Source organism: Papaver somniferum, unplaced genomic scaffold (assembly GCF_003573695.1).
Source record: "Papaver somniferum cultivar HN1 unplaced genomic scaffold, ASM357369v1 unplaced-scaffold_75, whole genome shotgun sequence".
Lineage (NCBI taxonomy): Eukaryota > Viridiplantae > Streptophyta > Magnoliopsida > Ranunculales > Papaveraceae > Papaver > Papaver somniferum.
This window is the reverse complement of record NW_020650415.1, coordinates 1,179,520-1,204,024: the sequence shown is the minus strand read 5'-3', so window position 1 is coordinate 1,204,024 and position 24,505 is coordinate 1,179,520. Positions and strand designations below refer to the sequence as shown.

Here is a 24,505-nt window from a genome sequence, read left to right as displayed (position 1 = left end):
TTATGATATGAGTGATTCATGTGATGATACCTCAGAATCAGAATCAGAACCCCCTTCACCTCCTAGTATATTTGTCAATACTTCTAATGATCCAAATATGAGGTATTTGTTAGATGATGAAAACTTTTGCCCCAAACTCAAGCAAACCAACCAAATGATGGATTTTATCAGCCACAACCTGAAGAGGAAGCTATGGGTACTCAGGTATGTCTCATATTTAGTTAATCACTACGGGAAAAATCATCATTGACGACACTGTATTAGCGTTGTAGTACACCTACGACAACTCCATTTTATGCAGTGCGGGTATTGTAGAAAGTCCAAGCTTTTATACAATACTTTACTAAGAGTTGTAAAGGGTGATGTGATTCATGGTTCGACAATATTTTCCCAAAGTTGTGATTCTCTTTCCATTTTTTTTGAAAGCCTAACACAACCCTTTCTTGTGTTGTAGTAATATCTTGGACAACAAAGGATGCGTATCGTAAAAATATGTAACACAACACTTGTATAAGTTGAAGATCTATCTTAGACAACCTGGGATGTGTATCGTAGAAATATGTAACACAACACTTGTATAAGTTAAAGGACTATCTTAGACAACCTAGGATGTGTATTGTAGAAATATGTAACACCTCTTATTACTATTATGAATAAGATTTGAACGACACTTGTTAGAGTTGTAGAACTATGTTGGACAACACCTAATTATGTCGTAAAGACATTCGATTCACAACCATTGGTTTTTGTTGTTGAAATATGAAACAAAACTCTTATTAGAAGTTGTGTGCATACAACTATTTTGAAAAAAAAAAATTATAGCTGAAACCGAATTGCCGAAAGTAATTTACATTCACATTAAGCTGCTAGTGTAACACATTTACATTCATTCAAGTTAGCCTGCCAGTCTTAAACACATACATTCAAAAAATGGCAGTGATGTATAGATGTTTGTTACAAAAGTGGAGTTTCCAAAACACACTCTAAAAAGATTATGAAGATTAAGATGTCTATGAGAACATCCATTGAATTTCTGGTATCAGTGATGAGAATCCCAGGCAAACACAAACCTTTTGGGCCCATCACCATCAAGAGGAGATGCGTAGTTTACGGAAAAAACCATCTAAGCAACAGCAGCTGCTGCAAAATGTTGTGCACCAATAATCTTTCCATTATAGAAGTTGTTACTTGTTCCTGATGCACCACATCCTTGAGATTTTGTGAAAATCCATGCACTAGCGGTGCTGCAATAAAGAAAAACAACAATCATATGGTTAAACTCACGTTCATCAAAAGGATATCAAAAGCATAATAATTCTGTAGTTTTATGATATTCTACAAGCGTTAGCAGTCTGAAGAGTTCAACCGTAAAACACCCATAATTGAACTAGATATAAGGTAAACTCGATAAAATAATTTAAGAGAATTATATATATGTGCCGATATTTGAGAGAAAAAGATGAAAAAAATCATTTTCACTATGTAAATTACCAACATCAGTAAATATAGGTGTGCTTAATGACCATTCACACAATCAAATGTGACTGGCTAATTAGCCGCTAGAAATATCCATAATAGCAGGATAATAACTAGGAAAACCAATTATGAAACTATACCTGGCTTGATGATTTCGCTAGGATTGGATTTGTTCAGAAGCTGCCTGCCATTGGGATGGGTTATGGAAAACTGGAAGCCACATAGAGCCTCAGTCAAGCTCAGTGAATATTATGCAAAGAGATCATCAAACTTCTGTTTGAACTTAGGCTGCTCCTTCTGTTGCAAGTTTGCAACACCACGAAAATATCTCCTGCAACTGTATCAGGCTGCAATAATGAACATGGGACCTATTAGTTACTTTGAAGACACAACAAATTTCATATCCATCCATGTTTTTTGATTCTTGCTCCTACGTGAACATATTTTTTTGGACCAATCTCTCAATCTCATCTCCCATGTTCCTTGGTTTGAATACCACTACACAACGAAGTACCACATATATAAAATTCAACTTTCATTCATTTCGTTTGCTGAGACCCGCTGAAATGGTGGTATAGATTATGGAGGTTGTCCTAATAAACTAGATTGGGGTTTACAGGGTACTGAATTTGAAGATGAATCACATTATGCACATATCAAATTCACATAAAATTTGTTGTCCCAGATAAAAGTATTGGGGAATTTCGAGATGCACTCATATGCAAACAGAATCCAAAATGAGAAAGCAAAACTGTTACAGTTACGAAATCACCTATCTTATCAAATCGATACTAGAGTTCTTGTCCCAGTGATCCAAATCCATGAACTGGCCAAATCTACAAAAGCAACAGCTAAAAAGTGAACTTTTACTCCTACAACAAAATTAGTGACGAAAATGCTTGGGAACTGCGAAATATCACTACCAATTATAGCAAAGCCAAGTTAATTCTCACATCAATTGCGCAAAAACATTGGACTTACACATCAAAAAACCTATATGTTAGTGAGCCACACAATTGGGTTGCTGGTGGATAGGATTTTGACAGTAGATGTGATGAATTTCTTAGTGTTTAGAGCGAATTTGGGAACAAGACTGGCAATGTTCAGAAGGTGAGACAATGGTGGTGCCGTGAGGATAAGATTGATGAAATGGGTTCACTGATGGAGGCTGATGAGGATAAAATGAAGAGTCCGAGCACTGTTGTGATGTCCATAAAATTGGTTCTGTGGTCTGGGAATTATAAGGGTAGTTTACCTCTGAATCCAGAAGCAATATTTGCAACACTTCTGTGCAATTGTGCACATATTGCAACTTAAAAAGGTATTCAGTTTAAAACAACCTGTATATGCAATTTTCACGATTATAGTCAGGACAGAAGTTCATTGATTGGGATACAAATATAATATTCGACAAGATTCTTTGTAAAATTGTTCTAGCATCCATCTAGAAAGGAAGACTGAAATGGTTTGGGCCAAACCAAAAAACCTTTTTTTTTCCTTTTTTTTTTACTATTGCTCAACAAAGTACCTAAGGTTAAGACCTATATTATTTAGTGAACAATCTGGTTTGCAACTGGACATCCCAGTTCTTATCACTCTTCTTTTTCCACTTGGAAACAATCACATGTAACATGCCTGCTATAGCTTCTTGATGTGCAGATATATCCGTATGACTTACTGGTAACATTACTAGTCTTGCAATATCTGTGTGTCCCTCAATACATGTATAAATGAAAGAACAGACCAAAACAAAACTTTCCCTGAAAAAGACCTTGCCTTCAATAAGACCATACGGGATAGAACCAAAACGGCGCGAATCATTTGAGGAATATATGTTATCTTCCTGGATCCAAACATGTCCTTTTGGCACCTGTTTCAGACCAGTTAAAAAAGGTAGTAACATTAACAACATCCTTGAGAGACACTTAAATTATAATGGAACCAACACAATCTTGAAAGAAGAGCAACACATAATTGAAAACTTGTTTCATAGGTTCAATTTTTGTAGAGTTCCAACCAACATACACAATTATTACCGTAATAGTTCGACATTTCTCCGAATTCTTGGGGTCGACAATGTAAGTTACAGTATCTCCTTCCATACCCATAATTCGCTTAACAACAAACTTTTTTGGATTTTCAGGTGAGCGTGCAGTCACTATATCTCCATTATGCACCTTCCCTGAAAGATTCAATACCTTTTCCGACAATATCCAATCGCCTGTTAGATTCAGAGTTGGTAGCATACTAGGACCATGCCCCTGAAAAGATACAGAAAAAAATGACAAACCCTTCAAACATAATTGTCTCAGATAATAGAGAATTTGGAGTTCGGATTTGCTTACAAGAAGAGGACTGCAGATGTAGGTGTTCTCAGGGAACTTAAACCTCTTCTGTACTACAGAAGTCAGTACTCTAATCCTCCTTTCCTTCTCACCTATAAAAATCCAACCAACAAATCAAATCCCTAATTCATCAGATCTATACAAAAATATATATACAAACAACAGGTAATAGTTATTAAGAGTTTAGTTTTTATACCAAGAACATTTTGGGTTCTAGTAGCTCTGATGATGATTTCTGTCCCCATAGCATCCCCAAGATACAAAACTCTAGCTCCAGGTACCTGAAGTTGCAAATCAAACATCATTAGTGTTAAAACAATGACAAAATTTAAAAAAAAAATTAAAAACACAAAGTGAAATCCCAAAGATCATACACAAACAATACTTACAATCCAAATATTGTCAACACCGCCAAGTATAGCAGCAACAAGCTTTCATTCCACCACCACCACGACCTCCTCCTCTGCCTCTACCACCACCACCACGGCCTGTAATTCGATTCAACTTCAACATCACCTTCTTCAATTTATTTACAGCTTCACAACATCAATAAAAATTTCAAATCAAACATACACATCTCTAATCCTTCCCCTAAAACCTTAATTTCAATGTCATTCACTTGATTCAATTACATCCAAGAACCCTAATATCTATTCACCAAACCCATCTTTAATTTCTCAATTTCTAACTCGATTAACGATTCACAAAGAAAACCCTAGTTCTCGATTCATAACAGGACTCAATCTTCTTCTTCATAATTGGCAGAAACACCAATTCCTTCTTATTTTATACATCCTCACGATTTAATTTTCCTCAAGCCATACCTCAATTTCACCTCTGGATTTTCAACTGAATAAGAGCAGAGAAGAAGAACGAAAAAGAAGAAAGAAGAAGAGAGAATAAGAAGAAGAGAAAATGAGTTTCAAAGAAGCCATAGCCATTGCAATTTGAAAAGAACCGATCTACAACTTCCGTAAGTTTTTTTACATAAGAGAGTGATCGAGAAATAGATTCTGTGGTGAGTTTGGGTTTTCTTTTGCAAGGGAGGCGGAAGAAAAGGTTAGAGACGAAGATAAGAGAGGAAAATGAAGAAATTGTGAGAAAGGGAGACGAAGATAAGGTTAGAGACGGTCCAGATTTGATTTAAAGATGGTCATACGGATTAAGGATACTTTTGGACGGTAGAGATTTGATTTAAGACTGTCGTACGTATCAAGGAAAGTGTGTTTTCATTGTGCTTTGTCTACGTGCTTCCGGGTTAAATTTTGATTAGTCACATAAATCATGAAGTAATTTCGACTAGTCATACATGTCATGAAATAGCTTCAGTTCACACTGCAAGACTCGGGTTAGCAGGATACACCATTTAAATCGATAAATATGAAGTTTTTTGTGTTTTCTTTTTGTTTTCGTTGTGCTTTCTCTTTGTGTTTTTGTGCTTTCTCTTTTTGCTTCCGGTTTGAATTTCAACTAGTAACATAGTTCATGAAGTAGCTTCAGTTCACACTTCAAACCTAGCATGATACATCATCGAAATCGATAAATATGAAGCTCAGAGTCGATTTGAACTTCAAAAATGGTATAACGACATAGAAACTCTAGGAAGGTTCTGACTTCAAACTTGGAATGATACATCATCGAAATCGATAAATATGAAGCTCATTGTCGATTCAAACTTCAAATGTGGCGTAATGGCATACAACCTATGAATCAGGAAGCTCCAGGAGGGTTCTGACTTCAAACTTAGCATGATACATCATCGAAATCGATAAATATGAAGCTCATTGTCGATTCAAACTTTATAGGTAAGATTCCTTCAGAATATTCTACGAAACCTTAAACAAACCTTATTTCTGCATATTGTATGCAAACCAGGCTCTGAGATCGAAACCTGGCCGCGAATTGACTACTCTAAAAAAATTCGTAAGAACGATGAATTTAACCAATATTCATAGGTAGGATTCCATGGAATCTTCTCTGAAACCTTAACATAAACCCTTTTTTGGTGACTTCGAGAAAGAAAGTGACTCCGAGCTCGAAACCTTGACTACTATAAGTCAGAAACTTTGTAAGAACGATGAATCTAATCAATATTCATAGGTAAGATTCCATAGAATATTCTCTGAAACCTTAAACAAAACCTTTTCTAGCGACTTCGAGAGAAAAAAATTGCTCCGAGCTCGAGACCTGGCCGGGAGTTGACTACTAGAAGTCGGAAACTTCGTAAAAACGATGAATCCATCCATTTACAGATAAGATTCATTTGAAGTATTCCCTGAAACCTTAAAAAAATCCTATTCTGGCATATTGTATGCATACCATGGCCCCGAGATCGTAACCTGGTCGTAAGTGGACTACTATAAGTCGGGAACTTTGTAAGAACGATGAATCCATCCATTTACAGGTAAGATTCATTTGGAGTATTTCCTGAAACCTTAAACAAACCCTATTCTGGCATATTGTATGCATACCCTGGCCCCGAGATCGTAACCTGGTCGTGAGTGGACTACTATAAGTCAGGAACTTCATAAGAACGATGAATCCATCCATTTACAGGTAAGATTCATTTGGAGTATTTCCCGAAACCTTAAACAAACCATATTATGGCATATTGTATGCATACTCTGGCTCTGAGATCGTAACCTGGTCGTGAGTGGACTATTATAAGTCGGAAACTTCGTAAGAATGATGAATCCGTCCATTTACAGGTAATATTCCTCCGGAATATTTCCCGAAACCTTAAACAAACCTTATTCTGGCATATTTTATGCGTACCCTGGCTCCGAGATCGAAACCTGGCCGTGAGTGGACCACAATAAGTCGAAAACTTCGTAAGAACGATGAATCCATCCATTTACAAGTAAGTTTCCTTCGGAATATTCCTCAAAAACTTAAACAAACCCTATTCTGGCATATTGTATGCATACCCTGGCACCCAGATCGAAACCTGGCCGTGAGTGGACTACTATAAGTCGGAAACTTGGTAAGAACGATGAATCCATCAAAATCGATAAATATGAAGCTCAATGTCGATGACCACGAAGCTCTGAGAGGGTTCTGACTTCAAACTTAGCATGATACATCATAAAAATTGATGAATATAAAGGTCAGTGTCGATTCAAACTTCAAGTTCGGTATAACGACTTACAAACTATGAACCAAGAAGTCTGAAAGTTCACACAAACGATGAATCCAACCATTCACGGGTAAGATTCCATAAGAATATTCTCAGAAACCTTAAACACACACAAATTCGTCAACTTCGAGAAAGAAACTGGCTCCGAGATCGAAACCTGACCAGGAGCGGACTACTATATAAGTATGAAAGCTCGCAAAAACGATGAATCCAACCATTCATGGGTAAGATTCCATAGGAATATTCTCAGAAACATTAACACACACAAATTCGTTTCGAGAAAGAAAATGTCTCTGAGATCGAAACCTGGTCAGGAGCGGACTACTATATAAGTCTGAAACTTCGCAAAAACGATGAATCCATCCATTTACTGGTAAGATTCCATGGGAGTATTCTCAATAACTTCGAACTTCCGGGTTCACGAATTTGATCCTGGAAAAGTTTTCGGATATTTCTACCCAATCTCAATAACCCTAAGTTAGTGATTTAACCTTTGTTTTTTTGTAGAAGTGAGAAATTTTTTGCAGAACCAGATAACAAAATATTTTTTTGCTGAAGTGAGAATTTTTTTTGCAGAAGTTAGAAAAATTTGTTCTATCCTTACAACGACTTTTCTTAAGAGTTGTGGAAGGTGATGTATTAAAAAAAGGCCAAAACTTGTGAATGGTAAGGATGGTTGATTAGCTAGACTTCCATGCAGTAGATTCATGTTCGAATCTCCCCTATAACCTCATTTTTTCCAACATTCTATATTTTTACTTCAACAACACTTATAAGTGTTGTTATACGTTTTTATTAAAAAAAAAAGAAAAAAAAACAAGACTTGTGAACTGTAAGGATGGTTGATGAGCTAGACTTCCATGCAGTAGGTTCATATTATAGGCTTAGTCACTACCTTTATGAAACAGAGTTGTTATAGATAAATGTCGTCACAACTCGTTTTCTTAAGGAGCTGTCGTTTGTTTTCTTAGCGCCACCCCTTGTTTCCTAAGGGTTGGCAGTGATGATATGCGACAACTCTTCCTTTGAAACCAGTTGTAAAACAAAGGACTTTCTACGATGTTTAGCGAAGATTTGTAAATCTCCAGTTGTAAATGTATATTTTTCCCGTAGTGAATGTAGCTTGAATTGTGCAAAAAATTGGCCAAGTTGAAAATTTCAGGCGGAAATTTCAGTTAGGTCAACCTAGTTCGGTTATCTAGTCTGCAGAATAGGTAACCGAACCTTCTGAATGTGTAGTTTGGTTACTAGATTTAGCAAACGCAGGTAACCGAACTACATGTTAATGGTGGTTTTTGAGAGTTCTCTTATGTTTTTCCAGAAACTGTAACCGAACTATTTTTATAGAGTTTACAGTTTATAGTTCGGTTTAGTGGACATAAATACTGTTGTTATCGAACTTTGTGTTCGGCAAGATCGCAAAATATATATATATAGAGCGTTGCTAACCGAACCTTTAAGTTCGGTTTAGTCGAATTTTTCATTTTCATGGCCGAACTTTTGTATAGAAAATCTAAAGATCGAGTTCGGTAAGGCCCCAAATTATTTCGGGAAACTACATAACCGGTCGATAAAAATATTTGCATTACCCAACTTGTAAGTGTTAATTATTTATGGTATGTGCTATTACTTGGAGGTTCCATGTGATCCAATAGAACCAATGGAAAACCAACCTTCCCCAGTTGGTATTATGTACGATGACACATCCCATCACTACATGAATGACTTGGTATTCAAAGATCCGGAAGAGGCAAATTGTTGGGCGAGACAACGTGCACAAAAAGACATGTGTGTATTAGTATTGAATGGGAGAGAAAGCAAACCTCGCTTTGAAACGGTTTGTGAGAGAAGCGGTGATCCCGATAAAAGCCACAAGAGGAAGGGTTATGTTTATAAAGGAAAGACAAATAGGAAGAAAAAACTTTCTCAAAGAAGATTAAATGCTCATTCAAGCTTGCATTTAATTACAACGAAGATAAGGGTGGATGGGTTCTCTATAGGGTTATACAAGGTTGTCATAATCATCCTCGTCAGGAGCATCTTGAAGGACATTTCATGGCGGAAAATCTAACTCCTAAAGAGATGGAAAAGGTAGCTAAAATGAGGACAATGGGTATTTCACCCGTTCAAATGCTCCAAATACTAAAGGAGGATAACAAGGATAACCACTCATCTTTTTCCACAATTTACAACGCAATTGAGACAACTAGAAGGAAAGAATGGAGAGATAAACAAGTAATACAATAATTTTTTTTTTTTGCCCAAGATAAAAACTACGCGGTTCAAGAGGATGTGGATTCAGAAGGATAGATAACACAACTCTTGATTGCACATCCGACGAGTGTTCAATTGGCTAAATGCTTTCATGAAGTTCTAATAATGGATTGCACTTATAAGACGAACAAGTACGATATGCCATTGTTAAATATTGTTTAGAGAACTTCGACAACGTCACCGTTTACCGTGGCGTTTTGTTTCTTAAGAGATGAGCAAGAACCTAGTTACATTTGGGCACTACAACAAGTTAAGGCAATCTGTCGAGGTGATGATATTCCTAGGGTTATACCGATAATGAAGTCGCACTGATGAATGCAATAAAGGTAGTGTTCCCATTAGCACATAATATGATTTGTACGTTCCATATATGGTGTAATTTGATTCATCGGTCCAAGCCAATAATTTTTCCACCCAAGAAAAAAGGATATCAAGAGATTAAGAATCTATCGCAAGATGCAAGAGCGGATGCAAAAGAGAAAGTTGATAAACAATACGAACTCAATTACGCTAAACGGGTTGCTTTCAACGGTAAATGAGAGGCATTGTGTTGGTCTCTTACCGAGGAAGAGTATTATCTAAATCTCGCGGAGTTTATCGCCCATTGGGATACTCCCGATTACCCCGATGTTGTATCGTATGTTCTTCTCCAATGGTTAGAACCGCACAAAGAGAGGTTTGTTTATGCCTATACCAACCAATATAAACACTTGGAAAATCAAGATACAAGTTTGGTAGTGTCGGCTCATCAACGGTTGAAGAAGAATCTCTTTGGATGTGTTGATAATTTCATAACCGTGTGGAATGCTATGGAAAATTACTTCAAGCGCGACATTGATAGAATTAAGGAGAAGTTCCAAAAAGGCGTATATTCAAAATGACCGGAACATATGCTAATAACCCATTGTTCAAGGGAATCCATTACAACGTGTCTCGGGAATGTATGAAGTTGTTGATTATAAAACTCGAGTTAATTAATAAGTGGGAAACCAAGCGGGATGAGGTATGTGTTTGTAACATGAAGAAGTCTATGGGACTCCCTTGTCGCCATATGATCATCAACTACGAGCATGGCGTAATCCCTTTAAGCGAGTGTTGTAGTTTTGAAAGTGGTAGTAAAAATTCGTTGCTCGGACTTGTAAAGATTTAAAAATAAAAATATATACACAATATTTGTCACAATGGGCGTGAGGTACTGGGACTAATGATTCAGCCAATTTTCATAACATAGGGCTCAATGATTTATTCTCAACAATAATCGCTCAAAACATAAATTATATGGACTCTTATTTTTCCAAAGTAGATTCTCAAAACATTGATTGTAAATGTTAAGCATGGAACATCAAATCACCTAAGCTAAGCATGACCCATCTAATCAAATAACAACCAATTTAATTAAATCATATTTCAATTATTTTTTAATGCAAAAGTCTTAAAAATAATTAACAAAATTACCCATGTATGAAGCTCGGCCTCCTCCGTCGTCCCAGTGATGGGTTCTAACTCCGCATATTGGAAACGCGTTTATAATTGTTGCAAACACCGTTACAAAGAACGATAAATGAAAAGTGCTGTAGTATATAGAATACTACGACCCACAAATGACAGTCGTTGTTTCTGTAGTATGAACGACTGTCTCTGGTTGTCCAATGTTCTTCGTGTTCTTGAGTTGCAGCAGCAGAAATGGTGGCTCTGCAACTCGATTTTTCTTCACTCTGTAGCCTCCAAAGCTTCCCCAAACTCTCGACAGCCTTCTACTCTACCCCAGAATTCTTTTTATACTCAACAGGTAGACGAAATCCTTTGCAATAACTCCCAAAAATCTTCCATTACTCGGACAGTTCATAATATATTTTTTTTTCTTTTTTATTTCGATTACGTATCTGCAGCTGTTAATTTCATGGAAACTCACCTTAATTGTCTTCTACACGGTCCAAAAGTGTGTTAGAGTCCTCCATGCATCATCAGAACACGTTCGAATTCCTCCAAAAATTCTCTCAAACCCGTGACAGACATGAACTGCCCTGTTCCCAACTCGTGAATTTCCTAGACGATTCTAGCCAAATTCGATCGGACCCGACACCCAAAATATCTTTCTTAGGCTTAGTCACATCTTCCTGCCAAGTCTCAGCCATTTAATCTCCCTATAACACGTTAAAAAATTCGATCAAACTTCTGCCAGTTCTCATGCACGTTTTCCCGCCAAAATTCAGTTTTTGAAATGAAGAAGATGGTGTCCCCCTATCCAAACTGGGGGTGCGAATATCAATTGGGGTGGAAATAGTAATTTTTTCTAGATTCCTCCGGCACATTTCTGGGACGCTTCCGGTGCATTTCGAGGGTGCCTTTAGTACTCTATCCTCGGGTGTAAAACACCACTTTTTGAGCCAATATCGCCGCAAGAGCTTATTTCTCTAAGAATTCCTACAAAGACATAAAAGAACACAATAAATACAAAATTGAGCACTAACAATACATACAATAGAGGCATATTAGACACATACATGCGTCTATCAGCGAGATTGATCCATTTTGGAAGCATCTAAGTTTCATCCCTCCTCCAAAAGGGGAAGAAGCCGGAGAAGAATTTGGTGATAACGAAATGGGGAGAACCATACTAAAGATGTATCGAGGCATGAACAAAATCCAGAAACAAATCTTTCGGGATGACATGAGGACAATCATATATCCACAAACTTCGGAGAATGTTTATGAACCGTCAAAAGGAAAAAGCAAAGTAGGCCAAGCAAAAAAGAATCTAAAAAACAACTAAGAGAATATGCAAAGGTGTTAGGTAAGAAGAAAAGTGAGCAAACCGCAAATACTAGAGATCCTTGTGCCCATGAGTACACCGCGGAAAGTTACTTGGAGAACGCAAAGAAACGGGATAGGAGTATTGAGGAGAAGGTATAGTCAGCCCAGATGATGAATTGGGAAATGGATTAAAGACCAGCTACATAATGAGGAACGAGAAGGATACCTTAATTATGTCCATGGGTTCGAACGACAAGCGGTGAAACAAACAAATGCCATAGGGATTCCGATTAAGAGCCTCTCCAATGGAATGTGTGTGAAGGAAAAAGTCCTAATCAACGTAGGATCCACAACAATATTTATAAAAAATCATCTCCAACCCATTGATGTGAAGATGATTGGCAAAATAAAGTTGGACATCCTCTAAGTGAACCTCTAGTTTTAGACATTCACTTAGAGGATGTCTTCCCATCCTAATCACATTTTTGTTAATAAAAGTCAATGAAAAATAAAAATGGCAAGGATTCTAACCAATAATATGCCTACAAATAAGTAAACAAATAATAGAACACTTTATGGGTTGGAGATAAAAATTCATTTTCCTAATATTGAGAATTTTATACTCAAAGGATGTCTTAGAAGTGATGCCACATATGAAATATTCACATTCACCGTTGGAAAAGCTCTAATGAAGAAATAATAACCTTCAAAGAAGTCAGGAATGAAAAACCACATGAAATTAAAGACCCGCTCATGGTAATAACGAACAATCTAACATATGTTTCTTATATCAATCATCATAGTTTACTCAAATCTTTTAGGAAGGTTTCCAATTTTCTTCTCATCACAAGTGTATCATAAAGAACGAGAGAAATCCGAAAACATGCCACAAGACAACGTAGATTGTATCTCTTGTGGTCCGGAAATGTGTGAATTTATTAAGGAAATGATATCCGAACTGAGTTGTAGACCAGGGACGGGCCTAGCAAAGGGCTAACCCGGGCTATATCCCGTCCCTTAATTTGGTTAGGAAAATATTTAGTATATACGTCCCTTGGAATTTTTCTATCAGCCCAATAGGTAGACACAAAATAGCCCAACCACCCATGCCGAATTATGTAATCACTATCAGTGAATAAGCCCAGCGGAAATTATATGTGTCAAGTTCGTTAAAAATGAAACCTATTTTGAGGCATACTAGATTTTTTTGAGGCATACTAGATAATGTCAAAATAGGATCGCTAAATAAAAAAAAACATCACCCCTCATCCACTATTTTTGATAATGGCATAACTACCCTTATATAATTAGTGTAAATGATTATGATTAGAATTGATTAATTATGAATTTTAAGAATTGATTAAACATTAAATTATTAGTGGTGAATTAGTAGAAAAATCAAATTTATGTGAGAGAGTTGGGATTTTTGAGAGGAAGAAGAAGAAGTGAAGAAAAAAAGCTCGGGTTTTGATTTTTGAGATTTTAGTGATTAGAAGTGACCAAAATGTGTGATTCAAATTAGAGGTAAACTTCTATCGAGGTTTAATTTCCTTTTATAAGTTGAATCTGCCAAAAAATTGAATATTTAAAACCCAGATCTGCTGACCAGATGAACAGTTCGGCTGTAACTTTTGAGCCGAAACTTGTCAGCCGAACCTAGGTATAATTTCAAAAAAACAGAGGTTCGGCTCAAAAGTTATCAGCCGAACTTCACTCAGAAACTGAATCATCCACTAGGTTCGGCTTGAAAAATTGAGGTTCGGCTGGAAAATTGAGGTTCGGCTGAAAATATTATAAAGTCGCATTAGCCGAACATAGTGTTTCTCTAAATCATACACTAAGTTCGGCTCAAAATTGATACTGCAAGATCAGCCGAACTGATCTTCTGAAAACCCTAATTTCATATTTGAAATCATATTCTACCGATCAAACAAAATAAAATCAATCAAAAACAAGATGGGTTTGTTACACATACATTCTAAAATACATCTAAGAGCAATTGAGATTTGGATTTCGCATTCCAACGTCGCTCACTTCGATTCGTGTTTCCTTTGTTTGATTAATTTCTTTATTGAATTGGAGTCCTAGATGTTTAAGTTTAAAGTTTATTTTGATTTTTAATTTTATGTTTTTGAGGATAAGGGAGCTATGACAAATCGAAATTATTTAGGGATATATAGGTCATTACACTACCTTTAGACACCCCTTATAAACCCACCCTAGATAATATAATGGATGAGTATGCCTCAAAAAAAAAAAAATGAGCATGCCTCAAAATAGGTTTCTTAAAAATTATGTTCTTTGTGAAAGATTGTAACTGATGCAGAACTTAAACTTTGATAGTCCTTCTAATTTTCAATTTTTGATTTAGCTTGTCAATTTAGGATGTTATGTTCTCGTGAACTTCAATTTAGTTATGCCTTCTCGCCCAACTATAACCACTCTCATAGACATGTCTCAAATAAAAAAAATTCGCGGCTTTCCGCCGCCTTGCGAGAACTTGCATGCAGCCCTACCCAACGAAATTTTCTGGGTTCCCTGTCGTAGACATTTAACGGATCCTGTTGATGACATCAAGGTAAATGCTCTCTGCTCACGGTTCCTGGCATGTTTATGACATATATCATCTCGTAATGGCACATGAATTAATTTTTTTTCCCATGATATGTGTCGTAGGTAAAATCTGTTCTCAGCATGTTCTTAACCTGTATCAACGTTAAATGGAAGCTTATTGATTGAAATTTATGTGTTATTTACTTCATAATATTTTCACATCATAACTCGCTGTACATGACTCGACGGGACAAAAAAGAAAAAGGGAGGTGAGCTCTGCTATCTAGTTTTGTGTTTGATATCTATCCTAATTCCCTGAGCATGTATTCGTGGCTTAAGAAGTGCTTTATTGATAGTCTGGAACCTTGGATTTCCCGCAACATTCATGCTAGAAGTATATAGTGACTGTTTCGTTGTCTCTCCGTATGCTTTAATTGTATGAGAAATACCCTGTCTCCAATCTACAGACTTTACATTTTCCCATCTCTGATAAGTTTTTTTAACTGTATTTACGAATGGTCATTTTAGTTGTTTTGAATTGATGTTGTGTATTTACTCTTGATTTTGCTTAGGAGCTGGAGCAAGTGTCAGGTCAAAAGGAATCTTGTTCTCTGGATAGCTGATGGCGGCCTGGCTTAAAACCTTTTTACTATCACCAGTTTGATCATTTTACTTGCTTCCTTTCTTAGTGTTGCATGGCCATTCAAGTTCTCTTCTGCTATAAGTTTACGCTCGATATCCAATTAAAAAGTGTCTGTCACTATATCAGATGTCTCTCTCTTTCTTTTGCCTAATTATAAGAACATGTGTTTAGTGATTGCTGAAATGGTGATAGAAATATTTGAGCAAGCAGAGTTTAGTACCGCTGAATGTAAATGATCTGCAAAAAGTTTTGTACACTAGCTATTATCACTCGCTGTAAAATGAGCACTGTTTGTGGGCGTCTCCACAACGTTTCTGCAAAAACCTACGGGTTTGGTTAGTTTAGTCATCTTTAACTATAGATTTTACGGTCCATATTTGTGATCCGTATGTTGCAAAGTTAGTATAAAAATTTTAGATACTCTTTTTATAAAAATTCTCTCCAATGGTAGTTGGATGGTTAAATTTAGTTTTGATTTGGCAACTCGAGTTTGGATGAGAGTATCTATTTTTAGAGACACTCATCCATACCCACGACATACGTTTTAAGAGTTTTAAACTATTTTTCTGTTAAACATCCTTAGAAAATAAGATAACCCAATATATATCTATACTCCGCTGGAGATTGTTTTTGAAATATAAAGATGTATCTAAATTTTATGTGGCCATATCAATAAAATCTGATTTTAGTTAATCTCCACCTAAAATACATATCCAAACACCATTGGAAACACTATTAGATTTTTAACACCATTGGAGATGCTATTAGATTTTTGAGAAAAAGAAAATCTAACTCCCACGTTATAGGTTAGGGTTTCGATTCAGAAAAAATGTTTTAAAGTTAGATTTTTGTGAAACATGGTTACATGTTGTGCCCTCACAAACAGTACATATTGAGGGTGAATGAACCACTATATGACTGCAATAATAGCCTTCTTTGGAAGCCCATCAAGTTTTTCGGCCCAATAAGTAATTATCTAACATTATGCTCAGACTTTATATATATTTATATATCGAATGGCCCGGTCCTTCAAGCTTGACTTGCCCACTTTGAACTGAATAAGTGTATTTCGGTAATATAAGATTAAGTTGTGAAGATGAATTCAAATCTGTTGTCCTTTTTGTGTAATTTTAAAAAGATGAAGTAGGCGATTCTGACGATTGTCAAGGCGGTTGATCGTGTGATGTTGACTTAGTCAATTTTTGTTCCCTATCCATCTTCTTCGATCGATTTCACTAAGGTTCTTCAATTCCAACAATCCTTAATGATTATTTGAGATTCCTTCTAATCTTACTGCTTGCAAATTTTATAAATTTAACCTTTTGTTACCGTTTATTACTTTATGTTTTCAATTACTTAACCCTAATTTTTTAAATCTTTTAATTTCAAATCTTAGATGGTATAATCAAATCTAGTTTGAGTATTTCTGTTTTCTAAACCTAATTGTCCCTCTGTAGAATGATTAAATTGTTTTCTTAAGTCGGAAATGTTTTGAGTTGTTTTTTCGACTTGTTGTAACTAATTTTAAAGTTTTTTCTCTCCAAAATTTGCTTTTAAGATTAGTCATGGGATGAAGGAGGTAGCATGCATAGGGGCCTGGTATTTCATCATCATGAGATTTGTGCACAATAAAAGTTTTGGAGTTTTTGATTTTGTCTACTGCTGGAATTGTTTCTAGTCTTTTCTTCAATGAACCTTCTAGTCTTGGATTGTGTCAGTTATACTCAGAGAATAATAGTCATATTTGGTTTGCTTTATAGTATCATGAGATCCTACTTAGGTAGGGATTATTAATTGATTTGGAGGTAATTTTATGGATTAGAAGACTCAGCCCTTATAATTCCTTATTCTTGATGATATTGTGAATTTGTTTATGGTTTAGATTCATGATTACCTATTATATAAGCCTTATGAGATACTCCCTATGAGATACTCATTGATTATATCAATTGTGGAGGTTACTTGAAGAATGGTTTATACAGATTGGACTATTTTTTTTTTATTTCTGTAGATTATTGATACTTTCAAACAATCAGAATATTTTTATTATTGCCTTGGGCCTATCTCAGAAGATCTTCCTATAAAAGGTTTTTCTATTGCTGTTGTATATTAAATTTCTGATTATTATTCTTTAGTGGATTCTTAACAACAACTTTTTTACACTTGGAAATCTTTCTCCTTAGCATGAGTCTGAGCCTCTTTCTTATTCGGGGTTCTGTAATGTCTATTGAGTTATAATATGATATTATAGAGTATTTATTTTATTTTATAATTCACTCTTTCTTGTATGTTAGCTTATATAAATATAAACCTTTCAACTTCTCTTTTTACATTCTCTCTGAAAAAGATCTGATCTATAGTTACTTCTTTTTTAAGAACTCTTGGTTGTGTTATAGTTTTTTCAAGTTCATTCTTCTCTGATCATGGCTATAGCTGAAGAACATGTCAGAGTACTAGATTTAGATTCAAATATTGAAGAATGTCCTTTTAGATTATCTGGTTTGGTTGCTGATTAGTACATGAATTATCACAAAACTTCAGTCAAGCATTAGCTTAATTAATAGGGTTTGGACTATCAACTCTTCTGATTTTAAGTTAACTAAGCCTTATATTCGGGGATCACAAGATTTTCCTAACCTTTTTGTGATTATGTTCAAGCATAAGAAGGATCTTGATTTAACAGTTGCAGCTAGGCCAACTTTACTTTTTGGCCAACTATTCGATGTCCAACCTCTGAGGGACCTAGAATCTGTTTTTGATCTAGAATGGAACACTACCCTAATGCATGTGCATATCATAATTCCTACCGCGCTTATCAACAATGGAAAGTCTAGAGAAATTATTGGAACATATTGGTTCTATAGATATACTTGAGACTCCTTTGGGTAACTTTTATGAAGCAAAAGTGATGGTTAATTAATGCAAAAACAGAAAATACAATGATCAAAAATAAAAAGAGAACTAAGGAAAAGAGATTACCATGCTTAGGAAAATAGTGTGCTCCATTAACTTTCTTCGCACCACTATCTTTTTTTTTGCGTTTTTCATATCTTGTTTGACGGATCGCTTTGTGTTACCAAGCTTTTGAAATGGTGTTCTTTTTTTCTTTTCTCTCTGTTATTTTTTGTTTTTATTTTGCTTTTTGTAATGAGAGGAAGATAAGAAGGGTTCATTATATAGAGACCAGGATGAAGAAAACTCAGTAGCTCCATTACTCTCTTCTCTGCATCTATGAAAATGACTCTCTATTACTCTTTCTTTGCAATCGCATCTCTGGTTCAAAATGATTGGGGTGGTTGGTTAGAAGTTACTGTTAATTGAATAGGTTAGAGAAGGACGTAAATAATTATCCAATGGCCATGATATTAGGGTAAATCTCCTATCAAATAACTAGAATTATAAATAATATTCATACATTTCGTTTTCTTTAGTTGAAATTGACACGTAAAGAGCTAGGATAATCCAATTTTCAAGACAACTAATCTCTGCAAATGTATTAACACTTGTTATAGAAGTTACTATCAACCCCACTCCTCTATGCCAGAAGTTATTACCATCACCATTTACCATCCATTCTCTTTGGTTTCCATGACCATTGGATCTGTAAAAGAAAAAAAGAATCCCATGGTTAGAGGAAAAAAATAACAATAAGAAGTGAGCAACATATTTGCATGTGACTTTCCTCTTGGAGACAAATTTAATGAGCTGAGCATTTTCCATTTTACTTGTTTCCTGGCTTGTTATAGGTATCATATACTTGTTTATGATACTCTTATGATATGAGAAAGGTGAAGGAAAATTATTAAAGGTATAATAATATATATATGATAATAGGTACGGAACATATGTTACTTATTACCATGGGTCGGCTTTTAACGTCATCAACCTAGCTATACCCCGACATGTGTTTTATTTCACCATTTGGTTAGCTAACATCGACAAATTCGAAGAATTTTCCAAATTTTCATCAGTAGTAGTTGTTCAATCCATTTCGAAAATCATCTTTCATTATTTCGATATATCTTCCTTTAAGATGCAGTCAAGCTCGGGAAGCTTTTGTTACCAGCTCATCATATAAAAAAAAATCGATATTTACAGAACCCCATGATGATATAATTGTAAATACTCTGCTCATTGTTCTCAACACGTGTTTATAATATATATTAACGAATTTTTTTCTTTAAAATTAAGAAAATCGATGGAGGAACCAAGAAATTGCCAAGATGAATCGGGAACAACTTTCATTCAACTCACAAGAAGATTCCTATGATAACGAGGCAGTGCCGGTAGGATTAAGTTTCATAGATTAAATTATTGACGTCTCTAATTTTCCTTTCACACCAAGTAAACTATTCAGGCTACTAACCTTTTAGACAAGGTCGATCGTAGTTATAAATAGTGTAAAAACCAAATTTAAGGACATACTTTGAGCATTCCAAGAAGTTAAAAAATCTAAGATAACAAGAGGTAAGTTATTACAATGCTCAGACTTTTAGCCAAATACATTCCCAAGAAGCAGTAGCTAACAGAACTATAATGATAGCAACAAAACAACCTTAGGTTTGTAAACACATGGATTTAGACATATTTCTCAAATTTGTAGGTTATACCAGTATGTAATTAAAGATCTTCAAAACTATATTTGAGTGCCCTAAGAACATCCAAAAGCATTTCAGGGAGTCGAGTGTGAAAGAAGTCATAGAACCCATACGAAACATCACAAACTTCTTTATGCAAGGGAAACACAAGGAAAAAAGCATAAGCAAGAGAAATATATGGAACTCGTAAAGGTAAACTGGAGGCTATGTTAACTCGTAAATCTTTTTTTTTTGAAAGGGAAAGGTTAGATTGCATTATGTAAATAAAAGATGCAGAAAGTAAAAGCACATTACAGTGCTACTAGGAGTCAAGGAAAAACAATTTTAAAATTCCTTAACAATTTGGAGACATTGAGCATTCACCTTGTTTCCAGTGAGGTCGAAAAAATTATCTCTGCCGAGAGTATATAATACATATGTAGTTGTAGTTCATTTGACTTTTTCCTCGTCCATTACCAACTCATCTTTTGTAACTTTCTCCGTTGTCTTCACACTATTATTTTTCAAATTAGTAAACTTGAACTTCTTCAACTGCTTTTGATAAATTCGCACTTTCCACCTCTTTAGCACCACTGCTGAACTCTAGTTCGATCTTAGATTCATTCTAACCAAGAGTTTCTCTGGACAATTTAGCCAGCTCTTCCTCACTCACGTGTAAAAACAACATCCACGCTTTCCCTGATCACTTTAACGTTTGTAATCTTCTTCGCATCATCATAACCAGTAATTGTCATCACGTCGAAGGGTAGATGAAATGTTCAAGTATCTGGACAAATCTCTCACAAAAGGCGGAGGATATCTCGTATACATAAATTTTCAGGTATTTACGGTAACATGGTTCGTGCTTTTTCCCCACCTCAAACACTAGTGTTCAAACAGGATAGCTAGAGGCGTGGTGAGATATGAAAGTTTTTGCCACTTACGGATGGGGGTCCACTATCTTAGCCTAGTTGTAAATTTTCCCCGATATCACATCATGGATTTCTTCGAGAATCGGCGGGTTATGGGGAATCGTACGAGTAAATATGAAAATATACATATCTATTAGGAAATAACATATGAGAGTCTATATTTAGGAGATATGCACATTAAGTTGTGAGAGTTATATTAGAAAAGTGTCTATGTTTAGAGTTTGATCTTAGTTAGGAAAGTACCTTGAGTGGTCGTCAAGTTTGTGAACAATATAAATAGGCTATTAAGCCATGAAAATTAATACACCAAAATTATTATCAATGTAGTCTTTTAAGCTTCCGCGCGTTTATGCTCTCCTCTCTCTTGCTCGATCCTTAACATGGTATCAGAGCCAGGTTGGAGGAAGAGAGAGGAGAGGGAGAGAAAGCCGAAGAAGTCTTTAGTTTTTTTTGTTTGGTGGTAGAAAAGTTCTTTAAAGAAGAAGAAATAAGTGTTTGAAGGCTTGTTGGTGTTTGTCTCATCAGGTGAGATTGACGATGACTGAAGTCATTCATGGGGTTCGAATCCGTTTTGAGAATGCAGAGAAGAACCCTAGTGAGTTTATTGATGAAGGGATGTGTGGTCGTGTTTAAACAAGTCAGAACTTGCTGTGAAGTTAACAAGATGAAGAGTGCTGTAGTGTGTTGAGTTTCTGTCAGTTCCGGGATGATTAGTTGTGGAGTCTGGCAATGGGTATTATCAACTGGATAGCACGAATTTGTGCTGGGCAGTGATGGCGAATAAGACGTATGTTTCTGCTGGAGTTTGAGAGGAAATATTGCTGGGGATTCTCGGTGATAAGAGAGATGGTGAAGAACGGGACTCTGTGAAGATGGCTTGAGCTAAAATTTGACTGCAAAGGAAACCGAGGATTGAATGAAGAAGAACAGATGACAGTTATGTCGCTGTTTGCTGAAGGTGGCTGGCTGTGACTGCTCGAGTTGTTAGAAACAACGTTGAGAGAAGCACAGATGGAGGAGATTGAGGAACCTATTGCCGTAATTTGGTGATTGAAGTGATGGTGTTGGATGGTTATCCATCCATGGTCTGATGTTGGTAACTAAGTAGAGATGGTGTTAATGGAGATTAAAAAGGTGCTCGACTAGTTTGAGATGAATTAGAAGATTATGGTGTTTCTGTTGAATTGAATGAATGTTATGAGTGTGAATGAAATCAAATTTGTAGGGAAGAAGATGTGGCAAGAGTTAGAAACCAAACCAAACTCTTTCCTTCCTTGTAGTTTGTGATATGCACATAAGGTGTTTGTTTAAATGCCTGAGTGGTTTGCAAACATAAGCTTGACTGAAAGTAGTCTACCCTGAAGAGTGGGAGAAACAACAACAACGTTGAAGAAGGAAGAAAGAAACGAGACAAGAAAAGATTGTAATAAAATATTGAAAACAAAAAAGCGTGACTGGAACAAGATAAGAAGAGAATAAGAAACAACAAGATTGTGCGAAAAGAAAAAAAAAATCACCAAGAGATGATACGAAAAAAACAACGATAGTAGGTTAAAATCCTATGAGTTTTCGAGAGAGTATGAAAAGTATTCTATTGAAAAAAAAGAAACCAAGAGTACGAAAAGTATTCTACTGAAGAAACGAAGGGGACCGCAATGTCCAAAAACTACGATCGGGACCGGAATGTCCTTAAACTTCCATTGGGACCGAAACGTCCTTAAACTACAAAGGGGACCGTAATGTCCTTAAACTATGAAGGGGACCGAAATCGTCCTAAAACTACGAAGGGGACCGAAATGTCCTTAAACTACGAAGGGGACCGAAATGTCCTTAAACTACTAAGAGGACCGAAACGTCCTACGAAGATGGGACCGTAATGTCCAAAAACTACGAAGGGGACCGAAACGTCCTTAAACTACGAGATGGGACCAAAAAAAAGTCCTTAAACTACGAAGGGGATCGAAACGTCCTTAAACTACGAAGATGGGACCGTAATGTCCTTATACTACGAAGGGGACCGAAACGTCCTTAAACTACGATCTGAAGATTTTTTTTTTCGCAAAAGCGTTGGAAGAAAAAAAAAAGAAAAGAAAGAAAACCGAAGTTAAATTTCTTTGGTCCAAGATGGGCATTCGTGATCTACATGCTCCATCTTGAGGTAGGGTATTAGGAAATAACATATGAGAGTCTATATTTAGGAGATATGCACATTAAGTTGTGAGAGTTATATTAGAAAAGTGTCTATGTTTAGAGTTTGATCTTAGTTAGGAAAGTACCTTGAGTGGTCGTCAAGTTTGTGAACAATATAAATAGGCTATTAAGCCATGAAAATTAATACACCAAAATTATTATCAATGTAGTCTTTTAAGCTTCCGCGCGTTTATGCTCTCCTCTCTCTTGCTCGATCCTTAACAATATCCTTTAGCTTTATATTAGACAAACTTATCAAATAACTGATTGTATGATGTATTGATGTTTACTTTCATCTTTGGTGCCTATACATATTTCAGTGTTGGCGTGCCAAGAATTTTATACTACACCTAAAATTTTTTCCCTTGTAGTTAGGTATATATGAAGGAGGTAACTGACATAGAAAGCAGAAAAATGCAAAGGTAAATAGTATGTATGCGTGGAGACACTAACACATTATTGTTTGGATACAACGATATTTCGGAATTCGAGAAAATAATCAGAGGGTGTTTGAATACCGTTTAGGAAGTTCTCTTTAGTCTTAATAAGTGAAAAAACCAAAATTAGTTTGGGATTAGTTCACAATTGTTCTTGCTTCTTATTTTTGGAATTAACTTTTACTATGCAAACAACTCCTTAGTACTGCAATTTCCAGAATTTAAGTAATCGCTGTTTCTTGGTTATTTCTTCCGTAATTTAAAATTCTAGTAAGTTTCTCGACAACTTCTTGATAGGTCAGTAAAATGCTCACGTTTCTCCGATACTTCCTGGCATGCTACAATCTAATTAATCCAAATAGATATATTTTCGATACTATTGATCTAGAATTGTAGATAACACACATTGTATCATGTGTAAAATTCCTTGAGAAATCCAACAATTATTTTTTTAGGCTGATATAAAAATATTGTTGAGAGAGATAAATGTGTTGGATGTTTGTCGGACGTAAGAAAAGGATAAAAAGCAGCATAAGGTACAAAAATAATCCCTAATTCTTCTTCCACAATAATAACCAACGGAAAATTGACTACTTTTTGTTATACATCTCACGGCTGACATGGAAATTTTACTCATCTCCAAGGTAAATAATACTGATACTTATATAGTTCCTCCTTTTCTGGAAAACAATTACATATTTTTTCTTCTTCAATTTGGCCTATTTTTATGATAATTTTAGGCTAACATGAAAGACCGATAGTATTTTGAAGTGGAGGTGGTATAATATTGTTTTTCAGATCAGCCCATTATGGTCTATGAACCATACATTGGTATATGCCAGGCCCAACATTGCTCTTGAATCTTGAATATACTCCCAAAAATTACACCCTAAAGAAGAAGAAGTAAGAATTTTCTCATTTGGATTTGAATCCAATCATCTTCACGTGACTAGTGTGATCCATCTCAGAGGGACTGATTGTCTTCCGCTCGTTACCGCTTATTCTCAAAATCAACATTTGTTAGCTCGTTACCGTTTATTCCTAAACATATATGATTTTAAGGTAACAAAAAAAAAACGCCTCTACACGGGAGATTCAACTTTGCTTGTTTGTTGTTGTAATTGTATATGATTTTTCATTTGATGCATTATTTGGGAACTTGGTGAATCAGCTGTTTTTTCGTGTATA

General features: G+C 35.7%; 1 protein-coding gene across 3 annotated transcripts; it reads right to left on the bottom strand.

The window, feature by feature from the left end:
* Positions 1-833: 833 nt before the first annotated feature.
* Positions 834-4,913, bottom strand: LOC113344240 (mitochondrial inner membrane protease subunit 1-like). Of its 3 annotated transcripts, XM_026588249.1 has the most exons (8): positions 4,211-4,913; positions 4,018-4,102; positions 3,822-3,913; positions 3,513-3,737; positions 3,253-3,346; positions 2,249-2,312; positions 1,617-1,823; positions 834-1,244 (listed from the first exon to the last, which is right to left on the bottom strand). In XM_026588249.1, the coding sequence occupies exons 2-6, from the start codon at positions 4,064-4,066 to the stop codon at positions 2,257-2,259; spliced, it is 516 nt and encodes a 171-aa protein (XP_026444034.1). In that variant the 5' UTR covers positions 4,067-4,102; positions 4,211-4,913; the 3' UTR covers positions 834-1,244; positions 1,617-1,823; positions 2,249-2,256. The 3 variants fall into 3 exon arrangements, with proteins under 3 accessions (XP_026444034.1, XP_026444035.1, XP_026444033.1); XM_026588250.1 differs by lacking the exon at positions 2,249-2,312; XM_026588248.1 differs by lacking the exons at positions 834-1,244; positions 1,617-1,823; positions 2,249-2,312 and having other exon boundaries at positions 2,935-3,346.
* Between the last annotated feature and the right edge of the window lie 19,592 nt (positions 4,914-24,505).

Excerpts from the sequence above, each read along its gene's own strand:
- LOC113344240 (XM_026588248.1), bottom strand. The coding sequence starts at position 4,066 with ATGGGGACAGAAATCATCATCAGAGCTACTAGAACCCAAAATGTTCTT. Across the intron at positions 3,914-4,017 it reads TAGAACCCAAAATGTTCTTG|GTGAGAAGGAAAGGAGGATT; the intron begins GTATAAAAACTA and ends GGATTTTTATAG. Across the intron at positions 3,738-3,821 it reads ACATCTGCAGTCCTCTTCTT|GGGCATGGTCCTAGTATGCT; the intron begins GTAAGCAAATCC and ends GTATCTTTTCAG.